We start from the raw sequence: 15,537 nt of genomic DNA on the forward strand, positions 1-15,537 counted from the left end.
TGTATTATTTTGAGTACACATCCCACTAAGCTGTGTCTGCATGTGACCCCTGGGGCAGTGCATGTGACCCCTGGGGCAGTGCCGGTTGTTACTGAACTCTCTTGCCTGTAGAAATGCGGTGGACCCTGCGCAAGTGTGTAATTTCACACCTGTACGTAACCATGACATTCTAAATGGTCAAGAAATCTTTTATTAGGGTTAGTTTATTTCACAATGATAATAACAATGATAATAAATACATATCTTTTTCACTGCTCTGGAAGTCTTATTGTGGGTCTTGTACATGGGTTTGTTCCATATACAGTATTTGAAAACCATTTGGATGTCATTTTCTCCTCTCCAGGACAAAAGGACAAAACACTGATTGTTGTCTTATATTGCAGCACAAGAACATGAACTAATTTACAGTATATACATGCTGTTACGCACAGCTTGGCTACATTAATGCTGCAGTTTTTTAGGAGGCAAGTGCAGAACAGAGCATTGTGGTCACTTGCAGTGCACAATAGCCTTTTATTCTGCTCAACATTGTTCTAATTATGTTGTATGTGTGTGTATATGGTGCTCTCTCCTGAAGAATCGCTCTTCCGGGCAAATGCTTGACAGTAGACCGAGATAAAGTGTTGATGAATAGCTGTGACTCAGCCAGCTGAGCAATGGGATCCATGGAGGAAGGTGGACTTGGAAGGTGGACTCCCCATGATGCACTTTTTTGATTACAACACATGAATTTATGAAATATGGCACACTGCCCAGTTTGAATGAATGTTTTGTATTATTTATTTATTAAAAGGAAGAAGTTGAAAATGTTGAGGCGTTTGAAGATCTTTTGTAGAGGTTCCCAATTAGAGGAACGTGTGATCGTTTCTGTTTTGGCACTAGTGCTTTACACACTCCGAAATACACATTTCAATTTGTGAGATTCTTTACAATTCACCATCCCAAACGACATTTGTTTTGCTTTAAGTTTTTTGTGTACTGTGTGTCGCATATATTGTAGCTATCCTCGCTATTTGAGCTATGTTACAATTACTACCAAGTGTGTTAACCCTATTTGCGCGATGCATAGGTTGCTCTCTTTTTTTCCCACCAGCGACGCGGATTCGCTTCCCTGAACCGCCGTTCTCTACAATAGCATGAAGAATTAAACCAAGCATAAGCAAATACATCGTTCTAATAATCCCCTCTGAAATAAAGTATTTTCAGATAATGGACTAAGGACATCTTCCATACCAGATGATGACCTGTTGACCTTTAGTTTGAAGTGTTTGCCTTTTGGTATCTCTTCCATGTTCGTTCATGCGGTTTAATACATGACTGTATTGATAATCCCAGTCAGTATTGGCCTCTAGTAGCCTACTACTACTGATCCACTTAATGTACATGTCAGTGGGCTAGTTCTTCACTAGTGTGCACAAGTGTGCACAAGAGTGCACAAGAGTGCACACTAGAACTCCACCCCATCCATCTTTTTTTTTGTCTTTGGGAATGTTCAGTCATTGAAGCCATCAGTAATGGGAAGTGCATCGAGCGCTGGTGAGTTTCTCTTTAAACCAATAAAATCACTGAATTCCGTTGTGTCATTTTAACAGGGAAGAAGGAAACTGCGATCGAGATGCACTGCAAGTAGCCTGGTGATTTACTGAAGTGTCGGTTGGGGTTTGCGCTGTAATCGCCACATTCTCAGTTAAAGTGAATCGTTTGAATTGGAAATGGCTGGAAGTAAGTGTTGTTTATAAAATAAAATAAAAAGATATTGCTCTGCCTACTACGAACACATTGACAGCTAGCCGCGCGTTAACGGGTCATTTTGCTGCTGACTGCATGCTTGTCATTCTGTCAAAACAGCCACGAATATGATGCTGGGAGGTTTTAGCTAACGTCTGTTTGGTGTTTTGTTGTTAAAGAAACTCGTGTCATTTCATAGTTAGTTACTTTGGCGGGTAACCTAGGTCCACATCTTTTGTACAGAGCGTGGCTAGTTTGCTAGCTAGCTAACCTAACGTCTCCGTGTACAGGTGCAAATTCGTCTAAGTTAGCTAGCTTGGCTAGCTAAACGTACCCCGTGTTATTTGTGGTCACAGCACGGCTAGATGTGTTGAGCCCTTTTAAATACGGGATTGGGTGGAGGATTTTGCTAATAACATTAGAGTGGGTGGTGTGTTGTGACTATTTGTGTTTGCAAAGTGGAGAATGCTTATCCCGAGAGAGGTGCACATTCTGTAAACTGTAGCTAGCTAGCTAATATTACATTGACCGTTTAATTATCTCTCCCTGCTCTTGTTGTGGGTCCTCTCTCTCCCTGACCCAAGAGAGACCCGCCGGTGGTGCCATTGCACAACAAGGACCTGGTATGATTATGATTACTAGCGCTTACAGAAATAGTGATGTAACTGTGTCGTCTTGCATGTAGATTTTGTGTATTTCTAAGTAGACTTATTTATTCTATTCCACTTACATATTATGTGACAAAACATCGATTTATAGCAATGTATCTTGATTTAGAAGAGGTATACAAGGACTTAAGTCTTTAAGATAAGAGTATTACTATTTTTGAAGGTGGCACACGTCTCGATTTCGTACCAGCCATATGAGAAAAGGTTGGCCTAAAATGGTGTAATATCTTTACCATATGATTTGTGTTTATGGTGGTTTTATAGACTCTATAAAGGCTGTGTTTTTAAGTGTCCTTTTCAAATAAAGTGGCATTTGTCAAAAATATTTAGGGCTAAAACTGTTGTCCTGAAAAGAAAACGACAAGTGCTTCCTGAAAGTAGATCTACATTTTCCAAGTATCTGTTCCTCTATGTCCAATATTACTGCCTATAACACACGGAGGTACAACTAAGAATGTTACAATCTATTGTTCTCTTTCACTTATTGGTGCCAGCCTCCTCTATTTATCCCAAGGCGGTTTCGCTGAATGTCTAGAAAGTTCATTGTTTGAAAGCAGTGTTTAACTTGTTTCGTGAAAGTGGTTGTGGCTGTCTGTTCTCCATTGGTATGAATCATGGTCAGTCAGTGCCCAGAGCAGTGCTCTAGTCTATTTGCGTAATGTTATGATATTCAACAAATAGTTTTTACTTGAAGTCACGCCTTCAATAGGCCTACGCTATTAAACTAGATCACAGTGTACTGTATTGTTCTTGTGTGTGTGTGTGTGTTCCTCCTACAGGTGTTCTCATAAATGTTAGGCCAATCAATCCTGTTCTCGATAATAACTTGTCTTTTGACATTTACCTTTGCCTAGGAAAAATGAGCTCCATTCCCCTCTCTCGGTCCGAGGTGTTTGGAGAGCTGCGGAAGGAGCTGCATGAGGATGAGGAGTTCCGTCAGTCCGACGCTCACATCTTCATCATCATGGGAGCATCGGTGAGGGGGGGGGGGGGGGGGGGGGGATTCTTTGATAATTTGATCAATGACCCTGCACGGTTTAGACCTTCAAAGCACTGTCAAAAAGGATTTGTATCGTTACAAAAGTTGTTTGAGTAAATGGAATGATGGATGTGAGTGTGTGTGTGTTGGATGCTTACTGGAGAGAGTGACTGACCAAATAAGTGAATCCGATTGTGAACATCTATCCTTTTTGTGGACATTTATGAAATGCTCAGAAAAAAGAATGAGGGATCATGAAATGAAACCTGTAATGCATTCTTTAGCTAGGTTTCCATTATATTGGCGACAGATTTTCATGCGAATATTCTAAAATCTGCATAAAAACAATACATAGTATTTTCCATAATGTTTCCATAAAATGTACCTTTTGCATATAAAAGGCTGTGCGAGATGACGACGTGCACATAAAAATACATTTAGCGGTTAAATTCCCATGTACCAAATAAATAAAGTTAGAGGTTTCCAACGCATTTTCAACTCTACTGATGGTTTTCTCACCGAATTGGTTTTGTTACTGTATATAGAGAATGTGCCGACTCTGATATTTGCACATGCGCTCTAGCCAACAGTGCCATCTGCACGCTGTTGGCTGGAGTACATGTATAGCCTACATGATGAAGTTATTATGGACAAAAGAGCAATATTATTTTTTTTATATGTCATGGCAGCCGAGCATCGATTATCAGAATAAGATCCTCGATATTTATTGAAAAGGAGCATCAAGCTCATCACCTTGCACTTTCACCACCCTGTGAAGTTCATCACTTATTTCATCAGTAGCCTAATAAACTGCATGCTTTCCTGATGAGTTGTAGTGGGAGGACCACACAACATGTCATTGCGTGACTCCAAGCTTACTTCCATATGATGGTGGTTATATCAATGTTTGCGTGTAAAAGTGTTTCCAACATTTCTCGCAATATTAATTTGACCGACACAGAAATATCCCACCTTGTGTAGCGTGTTTTTTGTTTTGTCGACATTTGGAAAGTTTACCGAAAAATGTTCTGTTACCATCAGGCTTGTCATTACTTTTAATTAAAAAAATAAATAATTATCCGACATGTACTTTACTCGCATAAAAAGGTTGGTTAATGAGGAAGGCCAGATTAATCCAGTGCCTTAGATTTGCCAAGCTATTTACTAAATGTAGGCTACCAAACTGCAGAATCTGTTATACCTATTTTATAAACACTTTATACTAGATTTTAGGTGGACATAGAAGGAAACACATTTTGTGAGAAAGTGTGTGTTGAAAATTTAAAACGGAAAAGAGGTTGCACATGACTGTTTTGAGGAAATTTCTAAATTTCATTGAGACACATAACAGCGCTTGTGTAACTAAGCAACCCCAGAATCACTTGAGCTTTCTGTAGTCTGGCCTTGATACAGAGAACATATCAAGGTTCCTGATTGTTGGTTATGGTTTGGACACAGGCTGTTTGTTAGCCAATCATGGTCAGCTCAGACCAATTGTTAGGCAATCATTTGGTCACGGACAGTTTGTTGGCCAATCATGGTGTAAGAACGGATCTTTTGTTGACCAATTGTTTTGAGAGCTCAGCATAATGACCAAGATACCCAGTCATTTAGAGCGAGTTTAACGAGCCAGAATTTCATATTTCCCACAGCCTATAATAATTTATTCTCCTTTCAATACCTACTAAGATTATCAATCCAGTGACTAAGTCCAGTTACTCCGAAGTTGCATTTTCTTATACTATTTCCTTCTCTAGGAATGACTCCCTCTCTAGGCCTACCTGGTTTATTTCCTGTTTCCTTGTTCTCTGCTGACTTGTATAAGTTGTGCCTAGTTGCTGATAAAGTGTGGGAGAGTAGTTCTGATTTTTTTAATTATTCCGCCCACTTCTCTTCCATCTACTTTCTCCTGCTCTATTTACTTTTGTTTGAAAGGAGTGGAACGAGGGCTGAATAGTGCAGTGTCACTGTCTGTCAGCAGTTTCCTGTCATAGCAATAGAGGCAAGTCTGGAATCAGGATGGGGGAAGGGTAATGGTAAGGCAAGAGCTGTGGTTTTTAGGAACAGTGATTGTACTACAAAAGGCTATGCATAGGCTACTTTAAAATATGCTTTGTTTCCAATGCTGCAGTCTGTCCTTGTCACTCCACAAGCACAAACCAATCACCAGCTGGTGTTGCACGTGCACACCACCTCACTCAACATGGCCTCATTGCAGTTGCTGTGCCAATGAAAGGGTTCAGTAAATATTGCACGCTTACCTTGGTACAAGGCACCATACAGGCTTGCTGGATGGTACTTCGCCTAATGGTGATGTAAGATTGTAGGCCAAATATTAATCTGTTGATACATGGCACAGGAACATGGTCACATTTCCAATTATTGAAGGTAATCTCTGTTCACTTCACTGAAGCAATGAAAACAGCCTAGTTTCTCTCACCATGACTATCTAATAAGGCTTATGTTTCATCACGTGACTCCAAGTTTTCTTCGATATGATGGTTATTATATCAATATTTGTGCATAAACACGTTTCCATAACCATTTCTTGCATCATTAACACAGAAAGATCCCACCATGTCGAAGAAAAATAATATCTGTCGACATTTATAAAATTGTACGGAAACGTCCTGTTTTCATCACAGCTGTGGTGATAATCTTTTATATGGTATGACTTAACTTGCATAAAAACTGTGGATGGAAACGTGGTAATTGAGATGGTGTGTGGTGTGTGTGTGTGTGTGTGTGTGAGTCTCCTTTTGTGAAAGGGAGAGAGAGGAATATAGTGGGATCGGTGTTCATGCCTCATCATGAACGGAACAGTGAAGAGAGATGTTTGCCGAGTCACCCTACATTTGCATTTTTCTCTCAGCTGAGGCGGGACAGTAGGCCAGCTTTTCATAGCACATCAGTTTAAAGGTGTAACTCAATGTGTCATTTTAAAGGCACACTAAGCAAATGATTCAGTATTACACAGCCAGCCAACACACCTCACTGGAATAGGAGACAGATAAGCTCACAAAGAACAGTCAATAAGGCCATTCGGATGAATGATTTATTTTTGAAGCATTTCCTCAAGTGACAAACATCAGATAACCCAGCATTCGCTGGAAAACATTACAGAGGGACCCGTGGAATAGTGGTGCTGAAACTAGTGAGGAATGCTTTGTTAGATTTTTTTATTTTTTTTATTTTAATTTTTTGTTGTTGGTGTACCTCAGTTATTGTTCCTGTATTGATGTTTAACAGTGTAGCTCTGTCATCTATAGTTTTATTTATGTATTATTCTCTGTGGTGATAGGTAATCTCTCATTTATTCCATACCAGTTTTCGTAAGGGTTATTGCCTTCAGAATATTCTTTGGCTTTGTACTCTGCCAGTTTTTCTCAGGCTGTGTCGCTGCTGCTGCTTCTCTGTAGTAAGCAGTGCTCCCAGTTGGATTACTGCTATTGCGTAAATCCTAAATAGGCCACTACATCCTACTAGTAACTGTCCAAACTGCAACCAGCAGTAGTATCAAGTAAGGAACCCTTTTATTTATAGCCTTGTTTACTGTACTAGTAATCGCCACACTGACAGACCTTGAATGAACTGTCTTGTAGTGCCACTAGGCTATATAGGCCAGGGGCCTCTGTTTCAACTAACATTTTAGAGGTGACTAATCTGTGTTTTACAATGCTCTTTAGGGGGATCTAGCCAAAAAGAAAATCTACCCAACTCTATGGTGAGTATGTGTAGCCCAGGGCAGTTGTGAGGTGTCACGTAATAAGACTAATTATGAGCCTTTCTCTATTTCCCCCCCGTCTCACTCAGGTGGTTGTTTAGAGATGGGCTCCTTCCTGAACAGACTCACTTTGTGGGCTTTGCCCGCTCTGACCTCACAGTGGATGCCATCAAAACTGCCTGCATGCCCTATCTGAAGGTAAGACTTTCCCATTAACACACCATCTAGCATTACACAAGGACCCACAGTTAATGCATTTGTGTTTGTGCATGTGCTAAACACCAATGACATCATTCCTATCTCTCTGTGGTCCCAGGTGGCAGACTCTGAGGCTGAGCGGTTGTCTGTGTTCTTCAGCCGTAACTCTTATGTCAGTGGGAAGTACGCGGATGAGAGTGCCTTCTCCAACCTCCACACCCACCTGCTGTCCCTGCCCGGGGGTGGTGAGGCCAACCGCCTCTTCTACCTGGCCCTGCCGCCCAGCATCTACCACGATGTCACCAAGAACATTAAGCACCACTGCATGAGCACCAAGTCAGTGAGCCTGTTATGTCTACTGTAGTTCTGACGGTCTGTCTCGGACTCCCTCTCCTCTGAATCCTTCTCTATTGGTAGGGACTGGGACAGGCCTGGTCATATTTAATCCACTTGCTGTATATGTAATTGGTATTGTCTGGGAAAGGTTGGTCATGAGATGAAAGTTCCTCTCTTCTGCTGTTAAATAACCAAAACAGGCTGAACTCCCCTCCCTATCTGTGTGTCTTTAGTAGGGGCTGGAACAGGGTGATTGTGGAGAAGCCGTTTGGTCGTGACCTGCAGAGCTCCGAGGAGCTGTCCACCCACCTCTCCTCCCTGTTTACTGAGGATCAGATCTACCGCATAGACCACTACCTGGGCAAGGAGATGGTGCAGAACCTCATGGTCCTCAGGTACAGAGATGAGAGAACATGAATAAACCTTGTCACAGACAGCTGTGTCTCTCAGCTATGTCCATGTCAATAAGTCTGAGGTTAAACGGTGGTAAATGTTCCAGGTTTGGGAACCGGATCTTTGGGCCAATCTGGAACAGGGACAGCATAGCGTGTGTGGTCCTCACCTTCAAAGAACCCTTCGGCACCCAGGGCCGAGGCGGCTACTTTGATGACTTTGGCATTATCCGGTAGGGGGAACTGCCTTAGTGCTTAATGAAATCAAAACCTCAATGAAGGCATTTATTCTTGCCATCTTCTACTAGTTTGTCTAACTTCTCACCACCAATTCCATATTTTCTTTAGTGATGTCATGCAGAACCACTTGCTCCAGATGCTCTCTCTGGTTGCCATGGAGAAGCCGGCCTCCACCAGCTCTGATGATGTCAGGGATGAAAAGGTACAGTAACATGGGCACAACCTGTTTAAAGCCCAAAACACATCTCTACTTGACTTTACCATTGGCTCCTCTAGAAAACTACTGATATCATCTTTATAACTAAAAAAAACAACGGAATCATCAATTGGTCTTCAAACCCATCACTTCTTACTTACTCTCCCTGACCACTGTCTCCCCCTGCAGGTGAAGGTGCTGAAGTGCATCGCCCCCATTACCATGTCAGATGTGGTGTTGGGGCAGTACGTGGGCGACCCAGAGGGAGAAGGGGACGCCAAGCTGGGTTACCTTGATGACCCCACTGTCCCCAAAGGCTCCACCCAGGCCACCTTTGCCACAGCTGTGCTCTACGTGCACAACGAGCGCTGGGATGGTGAGAACCTCTGCTTTCTCTCTCCATCGCATGGTGTTGCTTGTTGTGCTTTCACTGTCTGGTCAAACCAGCTCACTACTCAGTGATAACTCTTAACGGGCCAGTGCAGTGAAAAACGGGATTATATTTTTTAGTTTTATCTGTACTGTACCAGTCAAAAGTTTGGAATCATGTAGTAGACAAAAGTGTTAAACAAATCTAAATATAGCTAGATTATTCAAAGTAGCCATCCTTTGCCTTGATGACAGCTTTTCACAAACTCATTAAGAAGGAAAGAAAATCCATAAATTAACTTTTAACAAGGCACACCTGTTAATCGAAATGTGTTCCAGGTGACTACCTCATTAAGCTGGTTGAGAGAATGCCAAGAGTGCAAAGCTGTCATCAAGGCAAAGGATGGCTACTTTGAAGAATCTCAAATATATTTTCATTTGTTGAACACTTTTTTTTGGGTTACTACATGATTCCATATGTGTTATTTCATAGTTTTGATGGATGTACAATAATAGTGAAGACAATGTGGAAAATAGTAAAAAAAAATAAAAACCCTGGAATGAGTAGGTGTCCAAACTTGATTGGTACTGTATTTCCACACGGAGGTTCAAATAAAATTGTGAAAGTTATGATAATGCCCTTAGTATAAGAGCTATTTGAGGAGATTTCAGCCTGTTTTGGTGGGAGGTAGTTTTGGACTTCCATGGTCACATCACCATGTGGTAAATGAGTTAGACCAATAATAAAGAGTTCCAAACCTCTCTGCCAATAACAACACATTTTCAGTTTTCCCCTCCTAGCTCAAACCCCTCTGATAGTATTCGCAAAATTCTTGCTTGAGAAATTGCTCTTTTCTAAGAAGCTTCTTTTTTTTTTTGACCATTGTTTTCATTAAAATCACAGTAAGGTACTTAATTGTTACCCAGAAATGATTTGATAGAGGTAAAAACGGCTGCATTGGACATTTTTTAAATAACTATTTGTTCATCCAAAAGGTGTTCCCTTCATCCTGCGTTGCGGCAAAGCCCTGAATGAGCGGAAAGCAGAGGTCCGGTTGCAGTTCACCGACGTCCCGGGGGACATCTTTGGCGCGCAGTGTCGTAGGAATGAGCTGGTGGTGCGCGTGCAGCCCAACGAGGCCGTCTACGCCAAGATGATGAGCAAGAAACCAGGAGTGTACTTCCACCCTGAGGAGACGGAGCTAGACCTCACCTACAAGAGCAGATACAAGGTGAGATACTGAATGAACACACACCCAATCATTCCTAGAAAGGGGACACCCATACACACTACCTCGCCACACTCTCCAATTTTAGCAACCCATATGCAGGCACAAATGTTATTTGCTCCATTTTCACTGTAATCTTCTCTCCTCAGGATGTGAAGTTGCCAGACGCCTACGAGCGTCTCATCCTGGACGTCTTCTGTGGCAGCCAGATGCACTTTGTCAGAAGGTCAGTCCGTCTGTCTCGGAAGTTCCCTCTGTTGCCATAATGTTTTGTGTTATGTAAATAAGACCATGGACATGCATTAGGGTTGGGCCGTATCCAGATTTCCCACCCTGTTTCTGTACCATATTATAGTATTACTGAAGGGCCCACAAGGGGGTTGCACTCCCAGGTAGGAGTGTGCAGAGTACTCGGACAAAAGGAGTATCGTAGCAGATATGGCGAATTTTCAGAATACGATTATGACAAGTATTTTATATTTTTTTGTAATTCTGTCAATTCTCTTTCACTCAAACCGTGTGAAGCGCTGTGTGATCCGAACAACTTGTCTGTCTTAAGAAAACGGGCAGGGTATCGGTTGAGCCTGCTGCAACGATTGGATTAGACCAAGCCGCTCTCCCTCTGCTCTCAACCCCCCCCCCCCCCCCCCCAAAAAAAATCGGTATTGAAAATCATACCATCGGCATTTTGAAATACCCCGGTATACAGTATATCGCCCAAGCCTAACATGCATTATTCTGTCCACTATATAGTGCCATAAGGTTGCTTCTCCCATTGGCTGCATTACTGTATGTGGTACTGTCCCTTACATATTTTCTCTTAGTGATGAGCTGAGGGAAGCCTGGAGGATCTTTACGCCTCTCCTTCATCAGATAGAGAATGAGAAGATTCCCCCCACACCCTACAAATATGGAAGGTAAGATTTACCAGTCACAGTTTAACAACTGACATCTCATGTCAATAGTCACATTCATTTGTCAGGGATAGTTATTTTTGTGATGGATTTGTTCCTTTCCTTCCTAGCCGGGGTCCAACAGAAGCAGACGAGCTCTCAAAGAGGGTCGGTTTCCGATACGAAGGAACATACAAATGGGTCAACCCCCACCGACTGTGAGAGACGGAGAGGAAGAGGGATGGGTAGAGAAAGGAGGCAGGGTGGGGTAAATGAGTAGCGTTACGTTGCAATATGTTTGAATGTCTTCTTTGGGTCTGGTGGCTTCTACTATTGCTCTTTCCTTTCCAGACCTGTCACGGCAACTGCCAAGAAAGACTAGGAAATATGGAAAGGAAGCTATTTAATAGTATTGGAGCATAGCCTAGGTCTCAGGTACTACATTAATGCTCTGGTGTCACTTGTATCTGTCAGGTCTTAACTAGGGAGGGAGGAGGTGCCTAACCACTGGGGAGCAAGGGAAGAGCGAGCGAACACTAGCCCAATTCTGTTTCAATTCTGAACGCTAGCCCAAATTCATCTCATCATGGATTCAGAAGCTGTGGTTGCGATCCAATTCTCTACCCTTCACCCAAGAGTGTGCACTTACTTCCAACATACTCATCACACCAGTCTATCCCATAAGGGGGGGGGGGGGGGGGTACAAGTGCAAACTTCGGACTGGGAGAGTGGTAGAGAATAGGACTGATTCCCTTGAATGGGTGTAAGCATGGGCTGGAGAGGTTTCCACTTTCTTCAGTACACACTTCAGGCAGAAGGGAGAGAAACAGAATTAGGCTACTCTTAGATAAAACATTCTACAGCTCTGTGATCAGCTAGTGATCATAGCTACCAAAAGTTAGACCTGGGTGTTTTTACATGGAGACTGAGAACAAAACATGGATTAACCTGTTTTAATGGTGGGAATTACAATGAATGTCTACTATCCTCTGCTATTATCACCTTTATTAAAGGGGTACTTTGAGATTTTGGCAATGAGGCCAAAACTTGTGGATACCGTTATGTCTGTGTTCAGTATGAAGGAAGTTAGAGGTAGACAAGCATATGCTACCACCAGGATCAACCAGGTATCTGCTATTATGCTAGTAGATACCTATAGACTTTGTCATTGCGCTAACGTTAGTTAACATTTGCTTGCCCGACTACCTCCAACGTCCTTCATACTGGACACAGACACACATGGTAGCCATGAGTCCATCTGACTCTGGGTGCCTCATTGCCAAAATCCCAAAGTATCCCTTTAACAGATTAAGGTTTTTTCTATTAATGTAATCTTTTTGTTTTTCTTATGCTATTTTGGACCAAGCAAAATCATGATTGCATAATAATTGCGTTGAAGTGGGTTTAAAGCATGGTGGTTGAATGCAGGGGTCAATATTTTCTGCAGGCAGTTTCCTCTCCAATTTCTTACAAAGCTAAATTGTACAAGAACAAGGCTTTAGTGTGCTTAATTCCAAGAAAAGAGCTGTGACTTTCATTCCTTTTTGTTTACATTTTCAGGTCTATTAAGTTACTGATGTTTGTTTAGAAACAAAGTCTGTCACAGGGTCAACATATGATGCCATCTTTATAATGACGTACTTTATTGCTATAGACCGAACATTCATGTTATATTTCCAAAATTGCAATAAACCAGTAATTTCTTCAGTGTGCATTCTCAATTGATACAGGTATTTTGTGTTAAGGGGTTGGTGTGTGTGTGTGTGTGTGTGTGTGTGTGTGTGTGTGTACACACACACACAACCAGTCAAGTTTGGACACCTACTCATTCCAAGGTTTCTTTTCACTTTTCTACATTGTACAATAATAGTGAAGACATCAAAACTAAGAAATAACATATGGAATCATGTAGTTAACAAAAGTGTTAACAAATATTTTGAGATTCTTCAAATACTTTGACAACTTCGACAGTGCATGTCAGAGCAAAAACCAAGCCAAACAGAAAGGATTTTTGTCGAGGCACAGATTTGGGGAAGGGTACCAAAAAATGTCTGCAGCATTTGAGCTATCGGGAAGGGCCTTGGTCAGGGAGGTGACCAAGAACCTGATGGTCACTCTGACAGAGCTCCAGAGTTCCTTTGTGGAGATGGGAGAACCTTCCAGAAGGACAACCATCTCTGCAACACTCCACTAATTAGGCCTTTATAGTAGAGTTGCCAGACAGAAGCCACTCCTCAGTAAAAAAGGCACATGACAGCCCGCTTGGAATTTGCTATAAGGCACCTAAAGAACTCTCAGACCATGAGAAACAAGATTCTCTGCTCTGATGAAACCAAGATTGAACTCTTTGGCTTGAAGGCCAAGCGTCACATCTGGAGGAAACCTGGCACCATCCCTACAGTGAAGTATGGTGGTGGCAGCATCATGCTGTGGTGATGTTTTTCAGCGGCAGGGACTGGGAGACTAGTCAGGATCGAGGGAAAGATGAACGAAGCAAAGTACAGAGAGATCCTTGATAAACCTGCTCTAGAGCGCTCAGGACCTCCGACCGGGGTGAAGGTTCACCTTCCAACAGGACAACGGCCCTAAGCTCACAGCCAAGACAACGCAGGAGTAGCATCGGAACAAGTCTGAGCCCGGACTTATACCCGATCGAACATCTCTGGAGACCTGAAAATAGCTGTGCAGCGACGCTCCCCATCCAACCCGACAGAGCTTGAGTGGATCTACAGCGAAGAATGGGAGAAACTCCCCAAATACAGGTGTGGCCAGCTTGTAGCATCATACCCAAGAACACTCGAGGCTGTAATCACTGCCCAAAGTGCTTCAACAAAGTACTGAGTGAAGGGTCTGAATACTTATCTAAATGTAATCTTTCAGTTTTTATTTTTTATAAATTAGCAAAAAAATCTTAACATGTTTTTTCTTTGTCATTATGGTGGGGTATTGTGTGTACATTGAGGTATAATAAAAAACAGCCTGACAAAATGTAGAAAAAGTAAAGGGTTCTGAATACTTTCCGAAGGCACTGTGTGTGTGTGTACAGTGGGGAGAACAAGTATTTGATACACTGCCGATTTTGCAGGTTTTCCTACTTACAAAGCATGTAGAGGTCTGTAATTTTTATCTGTGAGAGACGGAATCTAAAACAAAAATCCAGAAAATCACATTGTATGATTTTTAAGTAATTAGCATTTTATTGCATGACATAATTATTTGATACATCAGAAAAGCAGAACTTAATATTTGGTACAGAAACCTTTGTTTGCAATTACAGAGATCATACGTTTCTTGTAGTTCTTGACCAGGTTTGCACACACTGCAGCAGGGATTTTGGCCCACTCCTCCATACAGATCTTCTCCAGATCCTTCAGGTTTCGGGGCTGTCGCTGGGCAATACGGACTTTCAGTTCCCTCCAAAGATTTTCTATTGGGTTCAGGTCTGGAGACTGGGTAGGCCACTCCAGGACCTCGAGATGCTTCTTACGGAGCCACTCAGTTGCCCTGGCTGTGTGTTTCGGGTCGTTGTCATGCTGGAAGACACAGCCACGACCCATCTTCAATGCTCTTACTGAGGGAAGGAAGTTGTTGGCCAAGATCTCGCGATACATGGCCCCATCCATCCTCCCCTCAATACGGTGCAGTCGCCCTGTCCCCTTTGCAGAAAAGCATCCCCAAAGAATGATGTTTCCACCTCCATGCTTCACGGTTGGGATGGTGTTCTTGGGGTTGTACTCATCCTTCTTCTTCCTCCAAAAACAGCGAGTGGAGTTTAGACCAGAAATCTCTATTTTTGTCTCATCAGACCACATTAACCTTCTCCCATTCCTCCTCTGGATCATCCAGATGGTCATTGGCAAACTTCAGACGGGCCTGGACATGCGCTGGCTTGAGCACGGCGACCTTGCATGCGCTGCAGGATTTTAATCCATGACGGCGTAGTGTGTTACTAATGATTTTCTTTGAGACTGTGGTCCCAGCTCTCTTCAGGTCATTGACCAGGTCCTGCCGTGTAGTTCTGGGCTGATCCCTCACCTTCCTCATGATCATTGATGCCCCACGAGATGAGATCTTGCATGGAGCCACAGTCCGAGGGTGATTGACCGTCATCTTGAACTTCTTCCATTTTCTAATAATTGCGGCAATAGTTGTTGCCTTCTCACCAAGCTGCTTGCCTATTGTCCTGTAGCCCATCCCAGCCTTGTGCAGGTCTAGAATTTTATCCCCAGGTGCAGTTAATACAGGTAATGAGTGGAGAACAGGAGGGCTTCTTAAAGAAAAACGAACAGGTCTGTGAGAGCCGGAATTCTTACTGGTTGGTAGGTGATCAAATACTTATGTCATGCAAAAAAATGCAAATGAATTACTTAAAAATCATACAATGTGATTTTCTGGATTTTTGATTCCGTCTCTCACAGTTGAAGTGTACCTATGATAAAAATTACAGACCTCTACATGCTTTGTAAGTAGGAAACACTGCCGATTTTGCAGGTTATCAAATACTTCTTCTCCCCACTGTATATAAATATGATCAACAAAGAAAAAGCTGTGTATTACAATTGTCGTATATTTAAGTACAAAGATT

The 15,537-nt window shown here is 42.4% G+C and overlaps 1 protein-coding gene across 6 annotated transcripts; it reads left to right on the forward strand.

Moving 5' to 3' along the window:
* The first annotated feature begins 1,577 nt into the window (after positions 1-1,577).
* On the forward strand, positions 1,578-12,659 carry LOC139416307 (glucose-6-phosphate 1-dehydrogenase). 6 transcript variants are annotated; one of them, XM_071164801.1, is made up of 14 exons: positions 1,578-1,722; positions 2,313-2,351; positions 3,251-3,372; positions 7,062-7,099; positions 7,189-7,297; positions 7,416-7,633; positions 7,867-8,028; positions 8,133-8,258; positions 8,374-8,467; positions 8,651-8,837; positions 9,827-10,062; positions 10,209-10,285; positions 10,884-10,976; positions 11,084-12,659. In XM_071164801.1, the coding sequence occupies exons 1-14, from the start codon at positions 1,713-1,715 to the stop codon at positions 11,172-11,174; spliced, it is 1,602 nt and encodes a 533-aa protein (XP_071020902.1). In that variant the 5' UTR covers positions 1,578-1,712; the 3' UTR covers positions 11,175-12,659. The 6 variants fall into 6 exon arrangements, with proteins under 6 accessions (XP_071020902.1, XP_071020904.1, XP_071020905.1 ...); XM_071164802.1 differs by having other exon boundaries at positions 1,600-1,722; positions 7,870-8,028; XM_071164803.1 differs by lacking the exon at positions 2,313-2,351.
* Positions 12,660-15,537: the final 2,878 nt, after the last annotated feature.

Source organism: Oncorhynchus clarkii, chromosome 9, assembly GCF_045791955.1.
Source record: "Oncorhynchus clarkii lewisi isolate Uvic-CL-2024 chromosome 9, UVic_Ocla_1.0, whole genome shotgun sequence".
In the NCBI taxonomy this organism is placed as follows: Eukaryota; Metazoa; Chordata; class Actinopteri; order Salmoniformes; family Salmonidae; genus Oncorhynchus; species Oncorhynchus clarkii.